At 52.4% G+C, this 26,177-nt stretch overlaps 1 protein-coding gene across 13 annotated transcripts; it reads right to left on the reverse strand.

Annotated features, from left to right (window-relative positions):
* Positions 1-227: 227 nt before the first annotated feature.
* On the reverse strand, positions 228-26,125 carry BRME1 (break repair meiotic recombinase recruitment factor 1). 13 transcript variants are annotated; one of them, XM_065536230.2, is made up of 10 exons: positions 26,078-26,125; positions 24,692-24,743; positions 14,239-14,413; positions 11,973-12,054; positions 11,617-11,721; positions 7,729-9,000; positions 4,852-4,986; positions 4,153-4,247; positions 1,184-1,276; positions 228-825 (listed from the first exon to the last, which is right to left on the reverse strand). In XM_065536230.2, the coding sequence occupies exons 2-10, from the start codon at positions 24,720-24,722 to the stop codon at positions 675-677; spliced, it is 2,139 nt and encodes a 712-aa protein (XP_065392302.1). In that variant the 5' UTR covers positions 24,723-24,743; positions 26,078-26,125; the 3' UTR covers positions 228-674. The 13 variants fall into 13 exon arrangements, with proteins under 13 accessions (XP_065392302.1, XP_065392298.1, XP_065392301.1 ...); XM_065536226.2 differs by having other exon boundaries at positions 25,992-26,123; XM_065536229.2 differs by having other exon boundaries at positions 25,946-26,123.
* Positions 26,126-26,177: the final 52 nt, after the last annotated feature.

Consider the following 26,177-nt stretch of genomic DNA (forward strand, 5'->3'; position numbering starts at 1 on the left):
ATCTCCCAGGGCGTCTCTTAGGCTTCTACGAACCGTGTGTGTGCTGAAGAGCCTGCACACACAAGCGGGCACACAGTCACCCACCCCTGGAGATTTGCACCCCTCTTGCTTTCCCAGGGAAGCTGAGGTGTAAACTCGTAGAGGGTGAGGAGGAGGAAGTGGGTAGAGAGGTTTGTGGGCGGAAGGTGAAGGAACTGAAGCCTCAGCCCCAAACAGCAGGTCACGGGGCCTCTACAGAATCATTTATTACGGGTCTTCCCAGAAGAAATAAAATGGAAATAGGGAGAAAGAAAACAAAGGGAGCTCTCTTCTCCTCCAGGAAAGAAACAAATTCTGAACCTTCCATACTTGGCTCAGGAGCCTAAAATTTGCAAATCCGGACAGGATGGGCCCTGCTTGGAGGTGGCCGGCTTCCTGGAGCCCCGGCCCGCCTGAAGCCACTGGGGCTGCAGGAGACGCAGTTTCCCTCTCTGAAGCCAAGGGAGGCTACTGACCTTGATCCTGGCCAGGTGAGGCCAGGACCTCGGGGCCTCCTTTGTGTTGTCCATGGAAGACCAACTTCCGGGCAACTGAAGGGAGGTTTGTAGGGTCCACTAGGACCCCCTGGAGCATCTTGGAGGAGGTCCGCAGGCATGGGGGCTGGGTGGCAAAGGAAACACAGACCTCAAAGTGGCCTACAGTTCCCTCCAGGGTGGGTCCCCTCGAGGGACATTCCCAGGCCCCTTGGAAGGGTAAGGCAGGGGGGCTTTGCCTCCCGGCTTTGTCTTCCGGTAGTTGAGGCGCTTGAAGGCTTCCAGGTCCCGGTGGGTGCCCATGATCAGCCGGCTGCGGGGGAAACACAAGCACGCGTGTGGGGCTCAGTGGTCACCAGGTGACAGAGGGGGCCGTGCCTCACAGCCACACGGTCACCCATGACTCAGATCCACACACACGGCTCACACGCATGTGCACATAACCAGAAAGGGCCTGTTGCAGCACAGGCTGGGCCTGTTCCAGCCTTTCTTCAGAGCCTGTGTTCTGCAAAGGACTAGGGAGGGGGGCACGGTGAGGGCCCAGCAGCAGTGGGGTGCCTGACCCTCGATGCCCACCCAGGGGCTTCACACTTCAGTCCCTCCCTGCTCCTCTGAGTCCCCACCGGCCTCCCGCAGGCCCCATGCCCTGTGAGTCCGAGCCCAGCACGTACTTCAGGTTAGAGAGCTCAACGATGAGGCCATGCACGATGTTGGTGGCGTCTTCCATCCTGGAGGCCTCAGAGGCCTGGATCCCCACGAAGGTCCTGGCGGGCAGGGAAGGAAATTGAGAGTGGCCCGACCTCACCGGACTACCAGAAGCTCTCCAGTGGGAGGGGCTTCCGCCGGGCTTTACGCCATCTCTTCCGGGTGTCCAGCCTGTCCTCCTCTGTTCACGACAGAACCCTGATGGCCAACCCAGCTGGCTCCACTGCCCAGCAGGCCCAGAACCCAACCACTTCTCCCCTACCCTCCCCCTGCCCTCTCAGGACGCTGCTGCCACCGCCTCCCCAGCTCCTGCCCCTGCGGTTTGCCCCCCACAGGTACCGGGGGCTGTGAACTTGGAAACCTGGCTCAGAGGCAAGCCCTCTCCTCCTGCAGCTGTGCACCACCTGCTTTCCCTGTGCCTTCCCCTCATCTCCCACTTCTCCCCTCCCGCTTGCTCTAGCCACACTAGACTCCTGGCCATTCCTGGAGCACCTCTCAGGATTCTGGGACATTCTTTCCCAAATGTCTCCTCCTGATGGTGGGTGGTGGCTTCCCTGATCACCCCTTACATTTTAACCCCTTCTCCGCTGCCTTTTTTTCCCCAACACTCTGCCATCTGATGATCTAATCTGCTGTCTCTCATGTCCCCACACCCCGAATCCCCCACTAGCAGTCAACTCTGTGTTTTGTCCCACACTGTCTCCCCAGCACCCAGGGCAGTGCTAGAAAAGCCAGCCCTGCCGGGCGCGGTGACTCACGCCTGTAATCCCAGCACTTTGGGAGGCCGAGGTGGGCGGATCACAAGGTCAGGAGATGGAGACCATCCTGGCTAACAGGGTGAAACCCTGTCTATACTAAAAATACAAAAAATTAGCTGAGCATGGTGGCGGGTGCCTGTAGTCCCAGCTACTCAGGAGGCTGAGGCAGGAGAATGGTGTGAACCCAGGAGGCGGAGCTTGCAGTGAGCAGAGAGCCGAGATCCGGGCACTGCACTCCAGCCTGGGTGACAGAGTGAGACTCTGTCTCAAAAAAAAAGAAAAAAAAAAAAAAAGAAGAAAAGCCGGCCCAGATGGCATTCATATCTATGTAAGATTTGGGAGGTCAAGGCGGGAGGATGGCTTGAACCCAGGAGTTCAAGACCAGCCTTGGCAACATAGTGAGACCCCGTCTCTACAAATAATACAAAATTAGCCAGGCATGGTGGTGCATGCCTGTAGTCCCAGCTACTCAGGAGGATGAAGTGGGAGGGTCACTTGAGCCCGGGAGATGGAGGCTACAGTAAGCTATGATCCTGCACACCAGCCTAGGCAACAGAGCAAGACTCTTATCTAAAAAATATCCTGCCAGGCACGGTGGCTCATGCCTGTAATCCCACCACTTTGTGAGGCTGAGGCGGGTGGATCACTTGAGTCCAGGAGTTCGAGACCAGTCTGGGCAACGTGGCAAAATCCCGTCTCTAAAAAAAATATACAAAATTAGCTGGGTGTGGTGGTGGGTAACCATAGTCCCAGCTACTTAGGGGGCTGAAGTGGGAGAATCACGAAAGCCCAGGAGATCGAGGCTGCAGTGAGCTGAGGTTGCACCACTGCACTCCAGCCTGGGTGATGGGAGTGAGACCATGTCTCAAAAAAAAAAAAAAAAAAAAAAAAAAATCACGGAAGATCCAAGGAGCCACAGAACCCCCCCGCCTCACAGAACAGGTGCCACTCTCGGACATGGGCAGTACAGGGGGCCAGGCAGGTAAGTGGGGGCCACTCGCCCTAAACCCGTCCATGCCCCAGGCTTGGCAGCACCTCCAGGGCTGTCACTATGGAAACTGCTGTCCTGCTGCTCCTGCCTTGGTCACCCTGAGGTGACTGGCAGCCCCTGGGCCTTAGCTTCTTGTGTGTGTCATTTAGCCTCAAGCTAGAGCCCAGGCCCTCTGGGAGCTTCCAGACATCCAAGGCAGCGGGGAGGGGAGCTGCATTGGCCCTGGGACGTCAGAGATTTAGATGTGAACCCTCCTGGCTCTTCACTCAAACCACAGCAGGCCACTCTGATGAACTACCTCTGGTCCGCGTGCAGGTTGTGTGTGTGGATAGGGGAGGTGGCCAGTGGCACGGCAGGTACAAGTCACAGGGAGTGAGGGCAGGAGGCGGGGACAGAGCTGCCCTCTGCTAGGGGAGGAGAAGGAGGAGGAGGGTGTGGGGGCCATACACAGCCAGGAGCTGAGTCCCAAACCCTCCTCCACCCCCACCAGACAGAAACAGAAACTTGGCCATAAATAATTGATAAGCTGCCGCCTCTGCAGAGAGGCAGGTTCAAGTGCCAGGTAACAGAGAGGGCAGCCGCCCAGCCCTGGCTTCGAGGAGGGCTGCGGGAGGGCACAGGAGGAGGGGACAGACTACAGGGACCACAGGCATGGTGCAGGGGAGAGGGTGCCCTCCCCACACACAGCAGCCTGGAGGACGGCTAACTGGTGGCCTGCGTGAGGGAGGAGGTGGTTCGCCTAGGGCAAGAGCCAAGTAGGGAGGGGAGAGGGTGAGGGCAGGTTAGACTCACTTGAGTGCCCGCCTGGTGCCAGAGCTAGGAACGGCTCCAAGATGGTCTCAGCCAACAGTTCTGAGCCCTGTCTGGGTCCCTTCCCCTTCCCAGGGACTCAGGAGGAAGCTTTGGCCCCTCTTCCCAGAGAGAAACAGCCCACAGAGCCGGGGGCACTGTCTCAGGGCTCCTAGGGAGACACTGGGTTGGTTGCTGATCACTGGTCACTGTCGCCCATTCTCTGCTTTCGGGGAGCAAGGGAACGTGTACAGTTTGAAAGACAGGGCTCAGCTCCCCTGATGGACTGCGGAAGTCGAGGCCCAGGGAGGGAGAACTGGGGTCCCCTCCGTCTGTCACCCTCCTTGGTAAAATTGGTGAGGGTCCTGGAGCCACTTCTCACCCACCCCACACCTACCTCGGCTGGGCCTTGGCCACTGCAACAGGGTCTCCATTGGCACGTGGGCTGGGGCCCGGCCAGCAAGGGCCCGGCTTGTTCTCGGAAGGAAAGAACTGGAAAGAGAACACAAGGTGTGAGTGCCTGGGGCCCAAGTCGAGCAAGCTCTGCACAGGGGACCCAGAAGTCACGCTGATGCCTTTGGCTTCACTGTGGCCACAGTAGGTCACACTGGGGCCGGCTAGGACTCCTGCAGAGGCAGAGCAGTAATGTTGAGGAACTCCACGATGGGTAGACCCAGGGCTACCAGCCTGGGCTGCACCCATCCTTTCCCCTTGGAAAGAGAAAGGCCACAGCCAACCCTGGTGTCCGCTCCTAGGCCTGGGCCTCCCACAGGCTGATCTGGGCAGTGGGGGTGCCCCTGTGCCATGATCTTTGGCCCTGACACCGCTGCAGTCTCCTGCATGCCCCTCACTATCTTTATGGGTACGGAGAAAACACCAAGGGGTAGCAACTGCAGTGAAGTGGAGTCATCTACCTTGGCTGAATGAGCCACACACATCCTGTTAGGAAAGGAGTTTGCAAATTTAACACGAGGGGAAAACTCCCAGTGAATATAGGGGAAAGCTTGGTAACTCCAAGGCGTTTAAGCTTCTAAGCATCAATGGTGGTTTAATTTCCATGGAAAATGTCAAGCTCCATTATAAAGTGGTGACTTACAATGTCCCTCAGAAAAGAGGCAATGAGCCAGGCTGGGCACGCCTGTAATTCCAGCACTTTGGGAAGATGAGGTGGGAGGATCGTTTGAGGCCAAGTGTTCCAGACCAGCCTGGGCAACACGGCAAGACCCTGTCTCTACAAACAAACAAACAAACAAAAAAACCCCCAAAATTAGCCAGGCATGGTGGCACACACCTGTGGTCCAGCTACTCGGGAGGATGAGGCAGGAGAATCAACTGCTTGAGCCTGGGAGGTTGAGGCTGCAGTGAGCTGTGATTGTGCCACTGCACTCCAGTCTGGGCAACAGAGCAAGGCCCTGTCTCTAAAATTTAAATTAAACGACTCCATATGCGGATTGCAGAAGCTCTATCGGTCCAAGAGTGAGCACAGAGGAGCTATGAGAAAAAGTAACACCAAACCCTCCCATGACGAGACCTTGGTTTGAGGTTTGAAAGCTCTGTCTCTGCTGTGTCACCTCTGAGTCTCCTCCTCTAGCACAGTGCGTGACCATGGTGAGGTCAGGACGAGGTGCTGAGACGGCCCTCTCGATCCATCTTTGCTATTCCCCGTGCCCCTGCCCATGCCGGGAGACATGGGCCTTGGCCTTCCTGCCAGGAGCCACCCGGAACCTTCCCACGGGAATGTGTTCCTTGCCTGGGTCGCCTTGACTTGCTAGGGAACGCCTCGTGTCAAAACCAAACATGCCTAGGCCTTGGCAGTGCTGTCAGGGCGGTGCCTCCTCCCCTGGCAGGGGAAAGGCTGCCGGTGCTGGTCAGGTCTGACCAGCCAGCTGTCCGTCTGGGTCCCCCCGAGTCTGGATTTCAGGGTCTTTTTCCAAGCTCGCAGTTTGGCAGCCCATTTAGGAGGGTTAGGGGCTTCACCTGCTGGATGCCACTTAGGTGCACCTGGCCCCAAACACCTTAACCATTTCCCAGCCTTCTCTCCAAGCCACCACCCACGAGAACACAGACTGGAGGCAATGGAGGCGGCTCTTAAGTGAGGGATTTGCATTTTGCAAGGCATGAGGCTCTCATAAAATTTCAGCTGCGCCCAGCAACAGAACTCCTGCCTTTCCCACACGCTCGTGTTCAGCCTCTACCACTGAACTGCACTGTGACTCACCAATTTTTTGTTTTTTTTTTGAGACAGGGTCTCCGGCACCCACGCTGGAGTGCAGTAGCGTAATCTCGGCTCACTGCAACCTCAACCTCCCGGGCTCAAGTGATTCTCCTGCCTCAGCCTCCCAGGTAGCTGGGATTGCAGCCATGCATCCCCATGCCTGGCTAATTTTCTTTTCTTTTTTTTTTTTTTTTTTTGAGACGGAGTCTCGCTCTGTCGCCCAGGCTGGAGTGCGGTGGCCGGATCTCAGCTCACTGCAAGCTCCGCCTCCCGGGTTTACGCCATACTCCTGCCTCAGCCTCCCGAGTAGCTGGGACTACAGTTTTTTTGTATTTTATTTTAGCCCGCCACCTCGCCCGGCTAGTTTTTTTGTATTTTTTAGTAGAGACGGGGTTTCACCGTGTTAGCCAGGATGGTCTTGATCTCCTGACCTCGTGATCTGCCTGTCTCGGCCTCCCAAAGTGCTGGGATTACAGGCTTGAGCCACCGCGCCCGGCCAATTTTTTCTTTTTTGAGACAGAGTCTTGCTCTGTCACCCAGGCTAGAGTGCAGTGGTGTCATCTTGGCTCACTGCAACCTCCGACTCCCGGGTTCAAGCGATTCTTCTGCCTCAGCCTCCAGAGTAGCTGGGATTAGAGGCACATGCCACAACGCCCAGCTAATTTTTGTACTTTGGTAGAGATGGGGCTTCACCACGTTGGCCACGCTGGTCCTGAACTCCTGACGTCGGGTGATCCTCCTGCCTCGGTCTCCCAGTGCTGGGATTACAGGTGGGAGCCACTGTGCCTGGCCATCAATTTTTTTTTTTTTTTTTTTACATCTCGACACAGGGACAGCAAAGAAACAGAGGCTGACATTTGAAAGGCAAATTTGGCTCTGTGTTCCAGGATGCGGCAGCTGGGGCATGACCTGGGTGCCAGCCTGGCCTCCTCCCCTCCCGCCTGCCTCACCTCCAACAGGTGCATGAACTCTTCCAGAGTCTTCGCTGCTACACCCAGTGTGTGGACAGAGAACCGCCTGCCTCCCAGGGTGTGACTGTGACGCCCTCAGCCCAGGCTCAGGTGTGCCAACAGCTGGGGAGGTCACTCTTCCCCTGGGGGGCAGGGCTGAAGCAAGGCTGCCACCTGCCCAGACAGGAGAACGAATGCCAACAGCTGGCACCAGCTCTGGAGCCAGAGGAGGCCACATCTGGGCAGCCGGTGGGGCAGGCAGATCCCTGAGAGAGGCAAAGCCCTTACAAGTTCTGGCAGAAAAACAAAATGACTTATGTATGTTTGGGAAAGAATCATATCAGGACCCCCAGAGGACCCTAAGGAGATGGGCAAAGGCTCTTTTGCAGCTTGGGAGTGAAGCCCCCTCCCCAGGCCCAGCTTCTCTCCATCACCCCACTGTGTCCACCGCCCTCAATACATGCCCCGGGACCCCACAGCCAGGGTCAGGCACTGAATCAGAAGCTGCCAGGGGCTGGCACTCCTGGGGACTCCAGTTCAATGTGGGAGGCCCGGCTGAGAAAGCAGCTGTGTGTCACCATCCCTGGATATGTAGACAACCACCGAAAGGCAGGTCTATACTTTCTGGAAAACCACCGACTCCACATCCAATAGAGCTGCAACTCAGACTCCTAGAGTCGTTGGCTGTGTAAATGGTACGCCCTGAGCCCCAGCTCCCCCTCCACCGCTGTGCCACATGAGGAGAGGGCTTGTGGAGGTTAGGTGCCTGCCCTGGGCAGGTATGTCTGTCACTCGGGGCAGCTCTTACCTGCCCAGGCGGGGCTTCGAAGTCAGAAGCGTCCAGGGCATCCTGTATCTGGCTGTCCAGCAGGAAGTCGAGTTCCACAGCTGAAGAGTCTGCCCAGGCGGCCTGGTCTGCAGAATGAGGCAGGTGGTCTTGCTGCCCTGCCAGGTCTGAGGTGGTGTCTATGCCCTGCTGGGCCCCAGGCTCCTGGAGAGGGCTGTCTGCTGCTTCTCTGTGTTCTGGCAGAACAGAAGCTTGCGGGGACACATGGAGCCCCTCAAGGTCTTGTTCGAGGTCCTGGCCACCTGACTCGGCTGCCTCTGGAGTAGGGCCTGGCTCCTGCTTTTGATCGACACATGGACCCATGTCCGTGGCTGCATGGTTGGAATCTCCAGCGCCCATCATGGACTCTCCACTCCCGGGTGCCAGAGCCAGGGAGGCTGTCGGGCCCACTGGGACATCGCCAGGGGGCTTGTCATCCTGCCCTGCCTCCCCCATTTCTCCTGCGGTTTCCCCAGTGAGTGGGGTGCAGCCTGGCAGGGCCCTCCTGTAGCCTCCATCAGCGGCCTTCCTCTTGGGAGAGGCAGGTGACATGGCGCTGGCCTGCCCATCGGGCCCAGCCACCTCCAGAGCCCTCTCTTCCAGCTCAGCAGGGTCTGTGCTCAGGTCTGCAATGACAATCATCCCGAGGGAGGAGCATCCCAGGCTGCTATGAGTCCCTTCCCCTTCCCTGCCCATCCTGCTGGGGGTCTGCTGGGGGTCAGGAGAGCCCTGGGCCACAGACCCGGGTTCCAGGCACCAAGAGGCAGGGCCCAGTCCCAGAGCAGGGCCCAAGGTAGGAGCTGATGCTGGGGTACAGGGGATACTGTCTCCCTCCTCCTGGGGCCCTCCAGGCAGGCCAGCCCCTGCTGTCCTTTGGACCCCTCCCTCCTTGCGGGCTCCTCTGTCTGGCTTCTCCCCTTCAGAATCACTGCTTGGTAGGTGTTCCTTTTGGCCACGATCACCTGGAACCCCATCTGTCTCAGGCCTGCTGTCTTCAGCCCCTTGTTCTGACAGGTGGTCTTGGCTGGCCCTCTGTGAGGAGGACAACCCCGTCCCCCTGTCTGGAGGGTCATCAGGCTGAGAATCTCCACTGCTGGGCACAGCCTGCACAGGGCTCTGGCTGCTCTGCTCAGGGTGGGCACTGTCTGCCTGCGTTGGGTCCCCCGGCTCCATGGCCTCCTGGAAGGGGAGCCCCAGGGTCTCCACTAGCGGCTGGCATCCTGGACTCTGGGCGCTGGACTCTGGGAGGGTTTCCTGTGGACAGAAAAAGACTCAGCCCCAGGGCCTTTGATAACCAAGTTCTCCAAAGAGTTTTCTATTAGTTTGGTGTAAAAGTAATTGCGGGTTTTGTCATTACTTTTAATGGCAAACACTGGCCAGGCGCAGTGGCTCACGCCTGTAATCCCAACACTTCGGGAGGCCGAGATGGGCGGATCACTTGAGGTCAGGAGTTCAAGATCAGCCTGGCCAAAATGGTGAAACCCCATCTCTACTAAACATACAAAAATTAGCTGGGCACGGCGGCCCACACCGGTAGTCCCAGGTACTCAGGAGGCTGAGGCAGGAGAATCGTTTGAACCCGGAAGGTGGAGTTGCAGTCAGCCAAGATAGGGCTGCACTCCAGCCTGGGTGACAGAGTGAGACTCTGTCTCACATACACAAAAAAATTAATGGCAAAAACCGCACTTACTTTTGCACCAATCTAATAGTTGTGACTGCCCTGTTTAAAGACTCAGATGTTGGCACCGGCCATCATGCATGGAAATAGGCATCAGTACCAGGGCCAGCGACTGGAGGGGGATCTGGAAGCACAGAAACCTCTCCTTCCATCAAGCTCTTCTCTCTGCCAGCACCAGACACTCAACAAGATCAGGGATATGAAAATCAAGGTGGCATTCAGACCACACCAATGTTAATTTCCTGTTTATTATTATTTTTAGACAGAGTTTCACTCTTGTTGCCCAGACTGGAGTGCAATGGCACAATCTCGGTTCACCGCAACCTCCACCTCCTGGGTTCAAGCGATTCTCCTGCCTCAGCCTCTCGAGTAGCTGGGATTACAGGCATGCGCCACCATGCCCGGCTAATTTTGTATACTTAGTAGAGACAGAGTTTCTCCATGTTGGTCAGGCTGGTCTCGAACTACTGACCTCAGGTGATCTGCCTGCCTCAGCCTCCCAAAGTGCTGGGATTACAGGCGTGAGCCACCGTGCCCAGCTGCTATTATTATTTTTATTATTTATTTTTCATAATTTTGAGACAAGGTCTCACTCTTTCATCCAGGCTGGAGTGCAGTGGTGTGATCACGGCTCACTGTAGCTTTGACCTTCCTCGGTTCGGGTGAGCCCCCCACCTCAGCCTCCCAAGTAGCTGGGACTATAGGTACACACCACACCTGGATAAATTTTGTGTTTTTTTTTTTTTTTGAGACGGAGTCTAGCTCTGTTGCCCAGGCTGGAGTGCAGTGGCCGGATCTCAGCTCACTGCAAGCCCCGCCTCCCGGGTTCACGCCATTCTCCTGCCTCAGCCTCCCGAGTAGCTGGGAGTACAGGCGCCCGCCACCTCGCCCGGCTAATTTTTTTTGTATTTTAGTAGAGACAGGGTTTCACCGTGTTAGCCAGGATGGTCTCGATCTCCTGAACTCGTGATCCGCCCGTCTCGGCCTCCCAAAGTGCTGGGATTACAGGCTTGAGCCACTGCGCCCAGCCAATTTTGTGTTTTTTTATACAGATGGGGTTGTGCCATGTTGCCCAGGCTGGTCTGGAATGCCTGGGCTCAAGTGATCCTCCTGCCTCGGCCTCCCAAAGTGCTGGGATTACAGGTGGGAGCCACTGCACCTGGCCAAGTTTTAAAACAATTATTGTAGGCTGGATGCAGTGGCTCATGCCTGTAATCCCAGCACTTTGAGAGGCCGAGGCAGGCAGATTGTTTGAAGTCAGGAGTTTGAGACCAGCCTGGCCAACAGGGTGAAACCCCCTGTCTAATAAAACTACAAAAATAAGCCGGGTGTGGTGGTGTACACCTGTAGTCCCAGCTACTGGGGAGGGTGAGGCAGGAGAATCGCTTGAATCCAGGAGGCGGAGGCTGCAGTGAGCCGAGATCGCACCACTGCACTTCAGCCTGGGTGATAAGCAAGACTCCATCTCAAAAAGAAAAGAAAAAAAAAATTATTGTAGAGATAGAGTCTTCCTATGTTGCTCAGGCTGGTCAAGGGAAGTCTCCCAAAGTGTTGGGATCACAGGCACGAGCCACTGCACCTGGCCAATTGCCTAGTTTTGATGATGGACTACAGTTATGCACGGTGTTACCACTCGGGGAAGCTAGAACAGAGAACACCAGAACTTCACTCTGTACTGTTTTTTGTTTTTTAAAAAATTGTGGTAAGGCCAGGCGTGGTGGCTCACACCTGTAATCCCAGCACTTTGGGCGGCTGAGGCGGGCAGATCACCTGAGGTCAGGAGTTCAAGACCAGGCTGGCCAACACGGTGAAACCCCGTCTCTACTAAAAATACAAAAATTAACTGGGCGTGGTGGCAGGCGCCTGTTATCCCAGCTACTCAGGAGGCTGAGGCAGGAGAACTGCTTGAACCTGGTGGGGCGGAGGTTGCAGTGAGCCAAGATGGTGCCATTGCACTCTAGCCTGGGTGACAAGAGTAAAACTCCGTCTCAAGAAAAAAAAGGAAAAAAAAAAAAAAAGAATTGTTGCATACTCAACATATATCCATAGCACAATGTACTGAAAACGGCGGGTGGAAGAGAGGTGCAGGCCTCACCATTGCCAAAGAACTCCAGGGTGAAATGGGGCTGCCGAGGCTGGGCCAGGAGGCCGCACGTGCGCTGGGCTCAGCCTGGCTGATTTTAGAGCCTTACCAGGCTAAAGGCCCCACTCCTGAGGTTCTCATCCTTTGTCTCTCCTTTTCTTGCCACTGTCTTCCTGGATTTTGCAAACTGGGGAACAAACCTCCCAACTGAGTTCTGTAAACCGGATACAAGAACAAAGCAGCAATAAAGATAAGGGAGGAATGAGGTCTCAGGAAAAAAGCAAACCCAAACCTGCTCCTTTCTTGTAGCCTTGAGAGAACTCCACCCTTGCCCTTTGGGTATCTTCCCTCCAGCCCCTGTAGACCATGAGTGAGCAACTGGGGACAATGAAGGGAGACACAGAGCCGGAACTTTAAGGGAGGCAGCGGTGCTTCTACATCCACGAGGCCACAGGACAGGCTCACCTGGGAAGGAGGAAGGGGAGCTGGCTCCTTCTCTGGTTGACGGAGGAGCCAGCAGGGAGCTCCTGTTTCCTCATCTGGGGAGCTGTGTAGGAAAAGATAAAACTGAGGAAGATCTGCCCGGGTACTGTGGCTCACGCCTGTAATCCCAGCACTTTGGGCGACTGAGGTGGGCAGATCACTGAGGCCAGGTGTTCGAGACCAACCTGGGGAACATAGTGAAACCCTATCTCTACTAAAAATACAAAAATTAGCCGGATGTGGTGGCACATGCCTGTAATCCCAGCTACTCGGGAGGCTGAGGCAGAATGGCTTGAATTTGGGAGGTGGTGGTTGCAGTGAGCCAAGATCGTGCTACTGCACCCCAGCCTAGGCGACAAAACAAGGCTCTGTGTCAAAACAAACAAACAAACAAACTGAGGGGGATCTGAAATCCTCCTAGGTTGTCACTCACATATTGAGACAAATGCAAAACAAAATCTAAGAGGAAACCAGTGCTAAGAGTCTCCTAGGCTGGGCACGGTGGCTCATGCCTTTAATCCCAGCACTGTGGGAGGCTGAGGTGGGTGAATGCCCAGGAGTTTGAGACCAGCCTGAGCAACATAGTGAGACCCTGTTTCCACAAAAAGTTTAAAAATTAGCTGGACAAGGTGATGTGTGCCTGTGGTCCCAGCTACTTGGGAGGCTGAGATGGGAGGATCATCTAAGCCAGGGGAGTTCAGGCTACAATGAGCTATGATCACATCACTATACTCCAGCCTGGGTGACAGAGCAAGACCCTGTCTCAAAAAAAAAAAAAAAAAAAAAAAAATCTGCTAGATGGAAGGCCCTGGAAAACCTGCTTTAAAAGAGTGGGATGGGGATGGAGAAGCAGTGACCTGAGAACATTTAACGGGCAAGGAGGGTGCAGAGTCCCACTTGGAGAATACACTGCCTCAACAGGTGACTTTGTCACACTTATAATGCCAGGAACTGCCTTCTGAACTGGGAATAGGGATATTCTCATTTGGACGGACACTCCAGCTCTCACAAGACACATTCTAGAGAAAGGAAATTGTAGATGCAAGAAACATAGTGTCTTTAAAAACTAGTGAAACTTAGGGTTATATTGAAATAAATAAGGGCCAGGCGCAGTGGTTCACACCTGTAATCCCAGCACTTTGGGAGGCTGAGGCAGGCAGATCACCTTAAGTCAGGAGCTCAAGACCAGCCTGGCCAACATGGTGAAACCCCATCTCTAGTAAAAATACAAAAATTAGCTGAGTGTGGTGGCGGGCGCCTTTTATCCCAGCTACTTGGGAGGCTGAGGCAGGAGAATCGCTTGAACCCAGGAGGTGGAGGTTGCAGTGAGCCAAGATTGTACCACTGCACTCCAGCCTAGGTGACAGAGCAAGACCCTGTCTCAAATACATACACACATCCATAAGGATATAGATATCATTTTGTTTTGGCTAATTATTTTATTTCTTGTAGATATGGGGTCATCCTCATTATGTTACACAGACTCCTCTCAAACTCCTGGGTTCAAGCAATCCTCTTGCCTTGGCCTCCCAAAGTGCTGGGATTACAGGCATGAGCCACTGCGCCCAGCCCTGATTGCTTTTCTTTTTTATTGGTCATTAGCTCGCATAACAACAATTCCTTTGTTCCCTTCTTGATTAAGGAGGAGGAATGTGGAAGACGGATGGGTTTGACCAGCAGACAGAATATGAGTTATAGAATATAAGTTCTGTAACCTTGAAAAATTCAGCGTTATCTTTGTCCACAGTTAAAACTTCTTTTTTTCTTTTATTTTTTAGATGGAGTCTCGCTCTGTTGCCCAGACTAGAGTGTAGTGGCATGATCTCTGCTCACTGCAACCTCTGCCTCCTGGGTTCAGTCGATTCTCTTGCCTCAGCCTCCCGAGTATCTGGGATTACAGGTGTGTCACCACACCTGGCTAATTTTTGTATTTTTAGTAGAGACAGGGTTTTGCAATGTTGGCCAGGCTGGTCTCAAACTCATGACCTCAAGTGATCCTCCCTGCTAGGCCTCCCAAAGTGCTGGGATTACAGGCATTAGCCACCATGCCTAGCCAAAACATCAACCCTTCTTACCAGCGAGGAAAGCTAGGAGAAGTAAGATCCGATGGCCCTGAGCTCTGGGAAGGAGTGGGTCACAGCACTGGATAGGTTGTGGGTCTACTTCCCAAAGCATTGCTGTCTGCTGAGCTGCTGTGCTATGTGGACTGTCAGTGGGGAGACCTGCTGGAATGCTCACAGCCACCTACCTGCAGACCGCCTTTCCTGGTTCCTCCCCGTGCTGCTGTGTAGAGGGAACAGGTCCCAGTTTACTCTCTGGCTCCTCAGGGTGATGTAAACAGCCCAACATGGAACTCTGGGGGTCCCCATCAGAGTCTCCTAGCCTTGGGGTCTTTAGGGGTTTTGGAGGACAGAGTCTGTCTCCTGTTTTAGAGATAGAGGAAGATGAAGGAGTGGGGGATACAGCCACTGCCATGGCTGACAACTGAACACAGCAAGGCCACTGCTGTCTTGAAAGAAAGCAGGCTCGTTCCAAGGGCATGAAACCCCCGCTCTGATGCTCACCTGGTGAGCGAGAGATGGACTGGAACCCCTATCAAAGGTGGGACTTATGAGCTTATGTGGCCATGAGATTCAAAGGCTTTTTACCTATGGACTGGCCGGAGCTGAGGCTGAATCAGGAGGTGGCCTGGCCTGGCTCCAGATCACACAGAAGAACCTGGCCTGGCCGACTCTCTTTCTGGGGAAGTGGTAAGGGGTGTGTAGTGGGTCCCAGCTCAAACAACTCTGCAGAGGGGTCATTCCTGTCTTCTCTACCAAACATCCCCTTTCATGAGCCTGACTTCTTCCCTTCTCAGCTTTTCTGCAAGTATCAATGTCCTGGGTCATCTCCCGTCTCCCCCACTACAACTAGGCTGCACGCGAGAAGGGGCCGAATCCATCTCACTTTCTGCGGGGTCCCAAGTGCCTGTAAGAGCATCCTGTACACTGTTGGTGCTCAATAAATACTTAGGAGATGATTGGATAAATGCACACCACCAAGTGCAGACAAGACTAAATTATGTACTACTCTAGTGTGCTGAGACATCTGTGAAATAGCCATCCTGGGAAAACTGGGACTCACAGTCAGTGGGTGCTGAAGAGGTGATGCTTTGGCCACGTCCTGGGCCCTTGCATTTCTGCACTAACTTCCCCATCACTGAAAGCAATTGCGACGTGTCTTCTTCCGGCATTTAAGAGGCTAAAGATGCTTACTGACATCTTTGTATACATAGCACGGTGGCTCATGCCTATAATCCCAGCACTTTGGGAGGCTGAGGCAAGTGGATCACCTAAGGTCAGGAGTTCAAGACCAGCCTGGCCAACAAGGCAAAACCCCATCTCTACTGAAAATACAAAAATTAGCCAGGCATGGTGGCACCCACCTATAGTCCCAGCTACTTGGGAGGCTGAGGCAGGAGAATCACTTGAACCCGGGAGGCAGAAGTTGCAGTGAGCTGAGATTGCACTACTGCACTCCAGCCTGGGTGACAGAGTGAGACTGTCTCAAAAAAAAATTAGTATGTATTATATATTATATATAAGAATACATATGGATTCATATTTAACATATACATACATATAAAATATATTATGTTTACATATTACATATTTATAATTATAAATATATATTAAATTATATATTTCTAATATATCAATATATTATAAAGTTATGTACTTACATATTTACATATGATGTATATTATATATTTATTAAATATATACAGTATATATTATATATCCCACTATATTGCCAGGTTGTTCCATGTGATCTAAAGCCAGGCCATGCCACCTCAGGATTCAGCCTCAGCCAAATATGTAAATATATATATTTATACATACATATTTATATATGTATTTATGTATTATATATACTACATATATATATATATTTTCTTTTTTTTAGACAGGGTCTGGCTTTGTCTCCCAGGCTGGAGTGAAGTGGTACAACTGTGGATCACTGCAGTCTTGACCTCCTGGGCTCAAGCCATCCTCCCGCCTCAGGCCCCTTGAGTAGCTGGGAAAACAGGTGTGTGCCACCATGCCCGGCTAAGTCTGTTTTTGTTTTTGTTTTATAGACACAGGGTCTCACTATGTTGCCCAGGCTGGTCGCAAACTCTGGCACTCAGAGTTCGTGACCTCTGTCTCAGCCTCCCAAAGTGCTGGAATTACAGCCATGAACCACTTTGCCTGGCCAGCATCTATTTTTTGAATTAAGAAAACTCACTTACATTGAAGCTTTCAATAGTGGCTGGCTTGTAAGACTTCCCCAAACCTGGCTCCACCTAATCATGTATTCAGTGCACAAATGATAAGGGTTGACTCTAGTGAGTTCCACACCAGATGCCGTCCTAAGAACTTGTGTGTGTTAAGATAAAAGCTTAAGGCAGGGTGCTGCTGTTATGCCTGCCTTACAGAAGTAACATTGAGCAATTCAATATTATCTTTGTCCATGATTAAAATATCAGCCTTTCTCACAGCCTGTAATCCCAGGACTTTGGGAAGCCGAGGCAGGTGGATTGCTTGAGCTCAGCAGTTCAAGACCAGCCTGGGCAACATGGCGAAACACTGTCTAAAAAGTAAGAAAACTAGCCAGACATGGTGGCGCACACCTGTAGTCCCACGTACTTGAGAGGCTGAAGCCGGAGGATGACTTGAGCCCGGAGGAAGAGATTGCAGTGAGTCTAGACTGCGCCACTACACTCCAGCCTGGGCAACAGAACTAGAGCCTGTCTCAAAAAGACAATTAGGGGCCAGGCGCGGTGGCTCAAGCCTGTAATCCCAGCACTTTGGGAGGCCAAGACAGGGGGATCACGAGGTCAGGAGATCAAGACCATCTTGGCTAACACGGTGAAACCCTGTCTCTACTAAAAAATACAAAAAACTAGCCAGGCGAGGTTGCGGGCACCTGTAGTCCCAGCTACTCCGGAGGCTGAGGCAGGAGAATGGCGTAAACCCGGGAGGCGGAGCTTGCAGTGAGCTGAGATCCGGCCACTGCACTCCAGCCTGGGCGACAGAGCGAGACTCCGTCTCAAAAAAAAAAAAAAAAAAAAGACAATTAAATTAAAATAAATAAAAAGGGCAATATGGCAAAACCCTATCTCTACTAAAAATATGAAAGTTATCTGGGCATGGTGGTGGGCACCTGTAATCCCACCTACTTGGGAGGCTGAGGCAGGAGAATCGCTTGTAGCTAGGGGGCTGCGGTTGCAATGAGCCAAGATGGCGCCACTGCACTCCAGCCTGGGAAAGGGAGTGAGACTCCATCTCAAAAAAATAAATTAATAATTAAATTAAATTAAAAGGAAAGATGTAAGAATTGACACCCAAGGGCCCCAAGTTCCCAGAGAGGTGTAAACATTGAGGCACACGGAGGCCAAGGAACCAAGGCTGGCACCCCATCCAATTCCAGAACCAGCACACTTAAGAATACTTGAACATTTACTGAATGCCTACTATGTAGTAGATTTCTACCAAGGCACAGATAACAAAAAGACAAACCAACAGCCAGGTGTGGTGGTGCATGCCTGCAGTCCCAGCTACTCAGGAGGCTGAGGGGGTAGGATTGCTTGAGTCCAGGATCTCACTTGGGTAACACAGTGAGATCCCACCTCTAAAAACATTTAAAAATTAGCTGAGGGTGGTGGCATGCACCTGTAGTCTCAGCTACTCAGGAGGCTGAGGCAGGAGGATTGCTTGAGCCCTGGAGGTTGAGGCTGCAGCGAGCCATGATTGTGCCACTGGATTCTGGCCTCAGCAACAGAGATAGATCCTGTCTCTAAAAAAAAAAAACTGAAGAAGGCCGGGCGCGGTGGCTCAAGCCTGTAATCCCAGCACTTTGGGAGGCCGAGACGGGCGGATCACGAGGTCAGGAGATCGAGAACATCCTGGCTAACACGGTGAAACCCCGTCTCTACCAAAAATACAAAAAACTAGCCGGGCGAGGTGGCGGGCGCCTGTAGTCCCAGCTACTCCGGAGGCTGAGGCAGCAGAATGGCGCAAACCCGGGAGGCGGAGCTTGCAGTGAGCTGAGATCCGGCCACTGCACTCCAGCCCGGGCTACAGAGCAAGACTCCGTTTCAAAAAAAAAAAAAAAACTGAAGAATAACACTATCCAGGGCTGGGCGCGGGGGCTCACACCTGTAATCCCAGCACTTTGGGAGGCTGAGGTGGGTGGATCACCTGAGGTCGGGAGTTCAAGACCAGTCTGACCAACATGGAGAAACCCCATCTCTACTAAAAATACAAAATAAGCCAGGCATGGTGGCTCATGCCTGTAATCTCAGCTACTTGGGAGGCTGAGGCAGGAGAATCACTTGAACCCGCAAGGCGGAGGTTGTGGTGAGCCGGTATCATGTCACTGCACTCTAGCCTGGGCAACAAGAGTAAAACTCCGCCTCAAAAAAAAAAACACTATCCAAACCCCAGGTGGACTCTTTCCAACCTCAGCTCTGCACTACACACTCACACACCCTGAAGTAAACCTACTGAATGAGTCTCTCTTTCCTCGATGCCAATTGCTAGGGTCTGCCTCAGTCCTCACTCAGCTGTTTGCCCTCCACTAAAACACAGTGATCTTCCCGTAATTGCTTCTAATTCTTCTTCTTCTATTTTTTATTTTTTGAGATGGACTCTTGCTCTGTTGACCAGGCTGGAGTGCAGTGGCACAATCTCAGCTCACTGCAACCTCCATCTCCTGGGTTCAAGCAATTCTTCTGCCTCACCCTCCTGATTGGCTGGGACTACAGGCACAAGCCACCATGCCTGGTTAATTTTTTTGTATTTTCAGTAGAAACAGGTTTTCACCATGTTGGCCACGTTGGTTTCGAACTCCTGATCTCAACTGATCTGCCTGCCTTGGCCTCCCAAAGTGCTAGGATTGCAGGTGTAAGCCATGGCGCACAGCCAATTGCTTGTAATTCTGTCAGTTATGGTTTGGGAGTGCCCATTTAGAACTTTATCCCACTGCTGTGTATTTGCTTAGCGCTCCCTGGGAGAAGCATTTTCCTTTGTCCCCTGACTAGAGCTGGAGGATCTCCAGGGCAGGAACTGAGTGCGCTGCACCCTTTGATCTCCTCCTCGCCCTCCCCCGCCCCCTCTGGTGCCCACCTCAAAGGATGCAGCACCACAAGTAAGGCTCCGATGGACATTGCTTATAGAAACACATTCCTAACCATCCAGGCACGGTGGCTCACGCCTGTGATCTCACCACTTTGAGAGTGAGGTGGACGGATTGCTTGAGGTCAGGAGTTCGAGACCAGCCTGGCCAACATGGCGAAATCCTGTTTCTACTACAAATACAAAAAATTAGCCAGGCGTGGTGGTGGGCACCTGTAGTCCCAGATAATCAGGAGGCTGAGGCAGGAGAATCACTTGAACTCGGGAGGCAGAGGATGCAGTGAGCCAAGACTGTATAACTGCACTCCAGCCTGGGTGACAGAGCAAGGCTCTGTCTCAAAAGAAACACGAACTTGTGGTCTGCCAGAAAAGACAAAATATAGCTGCTTTGTTTATTTGGTTTCTTGAGATTCTCAAACACTTGCTCACTTGGCTGATCGAATGGCCATTTGTACCGAATAAAAAGCAAAAAAATATCAATGGCATTGAAGAGTCTTCTCTTTCCTTCCGGCGATCTGTCCACATGGGACTAATTTAAGAAAAAATAAGGCAGAACCTTGTGTTCAACACCAAAGACTGAAGACATTGGGAGGGAAAAGGCCTCTCTCCACCCTTCCAGTATACAGAGAAAGGGCTGTCCAGGGCCAGCCCTGAGGTCCACTGAGCTGGGGAGTCTACCGCCAACAGAGGCCCCAAGTGACCTGCTGTGGGTGGGCCTGGCTGTCCCCAGCTTCCCCCTCCAAGGTCAGAGAAATTCTGATGCCTCCAAGCAGCCTGTTGCTCATCTCTGCACAAAACATGTTCAATCTGCTGATCATTTCCTCTTCTGTCCATATCTTGGGGGAAAAACATGAACACCATTCCCTAAATTCATCAGCCACTAAATTAGAAAGTCATTTCAAAATTTTGAAGAAATTCAACTTACATTAGAAAATGATAGGCAAATGGAACTCTACTACATCATATTTGGAGTTTGTCTTTCTGACTTGGTTTGTTCCTTTTTTTTTTTTTTTAAGACAGAGTCTCACTCTGTCGCCCAGGCTGGAGTGCAGTGGCGCAATCTCAGCTCTCCCAGGCTCAAGCAAGTCTCGTGCCTCAGCCTCCCAAGTAGCTGGGATTACAGATACATGCCACCATGCCCGGCTAATTTTTGTATTTTTAGTACAGATGGGGTTTCACTATGTTGACCAGGTTGATCTTGAACCCTAACCTCAAATGATCCACCTGCCTTGGCCTCGCAAAGTGCTCAGATTACAGGCAGGAGCCATCGTGCCCAACAATCTTTTTTTTTTTTTTTTTTTTTGAGACGGAGTCTCGCTCTGCCGCCCAGGCTGGAGTGCAGTGGCCAGATCTCGGCTCACTGCAAGCTCCACATCCCGGGTTCACGCCATTCTCCTGCCTCAGCCTCCCGAGTATCTGGGACTACAGGCGCCCGCCACCTCGCCCGGCTAGTTTTTTGTATTTTTTAGTAGAGACAGGGTTTCACCGTGTCAGCCAGGATGGTCTCGATCTCCTGACCTCATGATCCGCCCGTCTCGGCCTCCCAAAGTGCTGGGATTACAGGCTTGAGCCACTGCGCCTGGCCTTTTTTTTTTTTTTTTTAAGAGACAGGGTTTTGTTCTGTGTCCCAGGCTAGAGTGCAGGCGCAGTCACAGCTCACTGCAGCCTGGAACTCCTCAGCTCAAGCCATCCTCCTGCCTCAATCTCCTAAATAGCCAGAACTACAGGTGTGTGCCACCACACCTTGTTAATTAAAAAAATATATTTTTTGAGACTGGATAACATTATGTTGCTCAGGCTGGTCATTAACTCCTGGTCTCAGGCAATCCTTTTACCTCGGCCTCCCAAGTAGCCTGGAGTACAGGTGCACGCCACCATGCCTGGCTATTTTGGGGTGTTTTTCTTTTCAAATGATGAAATTGTATAGGTATACTGACAAGTAAACATGGTCATGATCTACTGCAAAGTGAAAAATGGAGGTTGCAGATCAGTAAGTGTGATGATCTATTTTCCAATAAAAGCACTTTATTTGGGCCAGGCATGGTGGCTCATGCCTGTAATCTTTGGGAGGCCAAGGCAGGCGGATAACATGAAGTCAGGAGTTCGAGTGCAGCCTAGCCAACATGGTGAAACCTCATCTCTACTAAAAATACAAAAATTAGCCAGGCATGGTGGCGGGTGCCTGTAATCCCAGATACTCAGGAGGCTGAGGCATGAGGATCACTTGAACCCAGGAGGCAGAGGTTGCAGTGAACCAAAATCATGCCACTGCACTCCAGCCTGGGTGACAGAATGAGACTCTGTCTCAAAAAAAAAAAAACAAAAAACAAAAAACAACTCAACACTGTATCTGTATATATACAGAAAATGTCTGACCAGGCATGGTGGCTCACACCTGTAATTCTGAGCACTTTGGGAGGCCAAGGCAGGTGGACTGCTGGAGCCCAGAAGTTCAAGACCAGCCTGGGCAACATAGTGAGGCCTCGTCTCTTCCAAAAAATACAAAAATTAGCCAGGCATGGTGGCACACACCTGTAGTCCCAGCTATTTGGGAAGCTGAGGTGGAAGGATCAGCTGAGCCTAGGGAGGTCGAGGCTACAGTGAGCTCTGATTGCGCCACTGCTCTCTAGCCTGGGCGACAGAGCAAGACTCTGTCTTGAAAAAAAGGAAAAAAGCCGGGCGCGGTGGCTCAAGCCTGTAATCCCAGCACTTTGGGAGGCCGAGGCGGGCGGATCACAAGGTCAGGAGATCGAGACCACAGTGAAACCCCGTCTCTACTAAAAATACAAAAAATTAGCCGGGCGCGGTGGCGGGCGCCTGTAGTCCCAGCTACTCAGGAGGCTGAGGCAGGAGAATGGCGGGAACCCGGGAGGCGGAGCTTGCAGTGAGCCGAGATCGCGCCACTGCACTCCAGCCTGGGCAACAGCGTGAGACTCCGTCTCAAAAAAAAAAAGAAAAAAAGGAAAAAAAAAAAAACAGCTGGGTATGGTGGCTTACCCCAGTAAGCCCAGCACTTTGGCTGAGGCGGGCAGATCATGTGAGGCCAGGAGTTTGAGACCAGCCTGGGCAACGTGGCGAAACCCCATCTCTACTACAAATACAAAAATTATCCGGGCGTGCTGGCAGACACCTGTAATCCCAGCTACTCGGGAGGCTGAGGCAGGAGAATCAGCTGAACTTGGGAGGTGGAGGATGCAGTGAGCCGAGATTGCGCCACTGTACTCCAGTCTGGGCAACAAGAGCGAAACTCCGTTTCAAAGGAAAAAAAAAAAGTCTAGAAGTAGTGTACTGAGGTTAGAGTCCTGCCCTGTTTTTCATGCTGTTCTATAGTTGATCATTGTCCTATGGCTGAGCTAGATATCAACATTAGGGAAAGCTTGGGGAAGGGTAGCCAGAACTCTCTGAATTATTTTTGCAACTTTTCTGTAAGTCCCAGATTACTTCAAAATAAAAGTTTTTTAAAAAAGTCTGGAAGAGCCAGGCGTGGTGGCTCACGCCTGCAACCCCAGCACTTTGGGAGGCCAAGGCGGGCGGATCATGAGGTCAGGAGATCGAGACTATCCTGGCTAACACGGTGAAACCCTGTCTCTACTAAAATTACAAAAAAGTTACCCTGGCGTGGTGGCGGGCACCTGTAGTCCCAGCTACTTGGGAGACTGAGGCAGGAGAATGGCGTGAACCCGGGAGGAGGAGCTTGCCATGAGCCAAGATTGCACCACTGCACTCCAGCCTGGGTGACAGAGCAAGACTCCGTATCAAAAATAAATAAATAAATAAATAAATAAATAAATAAATAAATAAATAAAATAAAAATGAAAAAAACGAAAGTCTGGAAGAAGAATTGTTAATAGCAGTCTACATTTGTGTACTGCCTTAGGTCAGTTCTGGGTGCTTTACAGATACTAACCCACATGTGAGCTCTAAGGGCAGGATTCTCCACCTTGGAGGACATTTGGGATTGGATCATTCTCTGTGGTTGGGGGGCATCCTATGCATGGTAGGATATTTGAGCAGCATCCCTGGCCTCCACCCACTAGATGTCAGTATCATTTCCCCAGTTATGAAAACCAAAAGAAGTCTCTAGGCCAGGCACAGTGGCTCACACCTGCAATCCCAGCACTTTGGAAGGCTGAGGCAGGCGGATCGCCCAAGGTCAGGAGTTTGAGACCAGCCTGGCCAACGTTGTGAAACCCTATCTCTACTAAAAATACAAAAATTAGGCAGGTGTGGTGGTATACATCTGTAGTCCCAGCTACTCAGGAGGCTGAGGCTGCAGAATCACTTGAACCCGGGAGGTGGAGGCTGCAGTGAGCCAAGATCTCGCCACTGCACTCCAGCCTGGACAAGAGTCAGACTTGGTCTCCAAAACAAAAAAGTCTCCAAACATTGCCAACTATCCCTTGGGGGTCAAAATCCCTTCCTGTCACCTAGTTGATAAACACTGCTCTAAAGGAAAGGGTGGTGACTTTTATTATCCCCAATTTACAAAAGGGGAAACTGAGGCACAGAGGAAATCATCCACCACCACACAGTGAGCAGAACTGGGATGAACCCAGGTTTTGGGCCCCAGAGTAAAACACTCAGCCACATGCCAAGTAGCCTTGTAGTACATCAAGCATTATTCCAGGGGTCATCTCTAGTACTGGTTCCGCAGGGAGGCTGTCCCGCTGCCCTGAAGCCTGGGGAGGCCTCCTCTAAGCTGTGGGACCCCACCAGAGGCTTGCAGAAGCTCCAGAAAACTTTCACTTTTACTTTTCCTGTATGCCCTCTCCATTATTTCTATTTTTCTTTCTTTCCTTCTTTTTTGAGACAGGGCCTCACTCTTATCAGTCAGGCTGGAGTGCAGTGGTGCGATCTTGACTCTCTGCAACCTCCACCTCCCAGTTCGAGCAATCTTCCTGCCTCAGCCTCCTGAGTAGCTGGGACTACAGATGCCTGCCACCACCACAACCAGCTAATTTCCTTACTTTACATTGTAGAGACAGGATCTCACTATGTTGCCCAGGCTGGTCTCGAACTCCTGGACTCAAGCGATCTGCCCACCTCGGCCTCCCAAAGTGCTGGAATTACAGGTGTGAGCCACCACACCCGGCCTTCTATTTGAATTAAATCCTTTTCTTCTTCTTTTTTTTTTTTTTTTTTTGAGACAGAGTCTTGCTCTGTTGCCCAGGCTGGAGTGCACTGGCACCATCTCAGCTCACTGCAACATCGGATTCCCAGGTTCAAGTGATTCTCCTGCCTCAGCCTCCCGAGTAGGTGGGACTACAGGCACGTGCCACAACACCTGGCTAATTTTTGTATTATCAGTAGAGATGGGGTTTCACCATGTTGGTCAGGCTGGTCTCAAACTCCTGACCTTGTGATCTGCCCACTTGGCCTCCCAAAGTGCTGGGATTACAGGCACGAGCCACTGCACCTGGCCAATCCTTATTTTCTTTTAAGGAGGTTGGGACGGTCATGTTAGCCAAATCTGCAATACACAAGCCCACATTCTTCCCACGAGCAGAAGTAGAAATCAAGAAGTGTTCATTTGAATGAACATACCTGAGGTCCGCAGCTTCTTCCTCTTTGTCATTTTATCTTCCCCTTGAGAAATCTGAAAACAAGCAAAATCTCTCATCATTATAAGCAGTCCCTGTCTCTGTTTATATCCAGTGGCTTTGGCTGAGAGCAGAGGTTACCCCCGCCTCCACCTCGGCTCATGTGGCTGCCCCAGGGGTCAGATGGCTCCCATTGGGACACAGCGTGGGACACAGAGTCACAGCTACTTTGGACCATGGCCAGGTAGGAATTCAAACCTCCTCCAAACTAAAGATCTTATGCCCAGGACCTGAAAGACAAATGGGACCTCGGGGGTCCTTATGGGAAGCCCCGGGGACCTACACTCTGGTCCCTGGGATGAAACAGCCTGTGTGAACCCTCCCTCCCGACTAGGGTATCTGGGGGCCCTTCCAAGGACACTTGAGGACTCTCCAGGGGCCTCTGGGGCCTTTGGAGACCAGCCCGGCCAATATGGTGAAACCCCCTCTCTACTAAAAATACAAAAATTAGGCTGGGCGCGGTGGCTCACGCCTGTAATCTCAGCACTTTAGGAGGCTGAGGTGGGCGGATCACTTGAGGTCAGGAGTTCCAGACCAGCCTGACCAATACGGTGAAACCCCGTCCGTCTCTACTAAAAGTACAAAAATTAGCTGGGCGTGGTGGCACACACCTGTAATCCCAGCTACTCGGATGGCTGAGACAGTAGAATTCCTTGAACCCAGGAGGCGGAGCTTGCAGTGAGCCGAGATCGCTCCACTACACTCCAGCCTGGGCGACAGAGCAAGACTCCGTCTCAAAAAAAAAAAAAAAAAAAAAAAAAAAAAAATTAGCCAGGCATGGTGGCACACACCCGTAATCCCAGCTACTCAGGAGGTTGTGGCACGAGGATCGCTTGAACCCAGGAGGCAGAGGTTGCAGTGAGCCAAGATCATGCCATTTTAAAGGGGACAGCTGCATCCTTGGAGGGGCAAGAGCTGCCACAGGCCGGTTTCTCCCAGCCTTGGGGGCCAGGCAAGCCAAAACGGACCTGGGCCGCAGAAGTCGCTGAAGACCCTCTGTCCTTATCAGAGACGAACTCTGCCTGGATCCGTTGGGAATAAGTCGGTTGAATTATCAGCGTTTACTCTTTTTGGAAAAAATAAATGGCCAAATTGGCCCTCACAGAAGCCTGGAGGCCTCGAGTCGGGAGCTGAAGGATGGAAAGGCCTGAGGGTGGGCGCTGTGGACCCCGCTCCCGGTGACAAGCCCCACACTAACACTACGTCGACCACCGAAAAGTGAGAACTCCACAGTGAGTCCTCACAGTGAGTCCTTCCGCCCACGTGAAGCCGGAGCCTATCGGTGACTGAGGGACGCTGTGAACCTCACACAGGTCGCCGCCCCTCCCACCTGCGCTCGCTCTGCCTCTTTCCCGCGCCTCGCGAGGCCCCGCCCCGCGCATGCGCGACGCAAGCACCGCCCACGCAGCCCGCGACTGTGAGCACCGCCC

This window comes from Macaca fascicularis, chromosome 19 (assembly GCF_037993035.2).
Source record: "Macaca fascicularis isolate 582-1 chromosome 19, T2T-MFA8v1.1".
NCBI lineage: Eukaryota > Metazoa > Chordata > Mammalia > Primates > Cercopithecidae > Macaca > Macaca fascicularis.

Excerpts from the sequence above, each read along its gene's own strand:
- BRME1 (XM_065536230.2), bottom strand. The coding sequence starts at position 24,722 with ATGACAAAGAGGAAGAAGCTGCGGACCTCAG. Across the intron at positions 11,722-11,972 it reads CTCCCCTTCCTCCTTCCCAG|AACTCAGTTGGGAGGTTTGT; the intron begins GTGAGCCTGTCC and ends TCCGGTTTACAG. Across the intron at positions 9,001-11,616 it reads GGAGTGGGGCCTTTAGCCTG|GAAACCCTCCCAGAGTCCAG; the intron begins GTAAGGCTCTAA and ends TTCTGTCCACAG.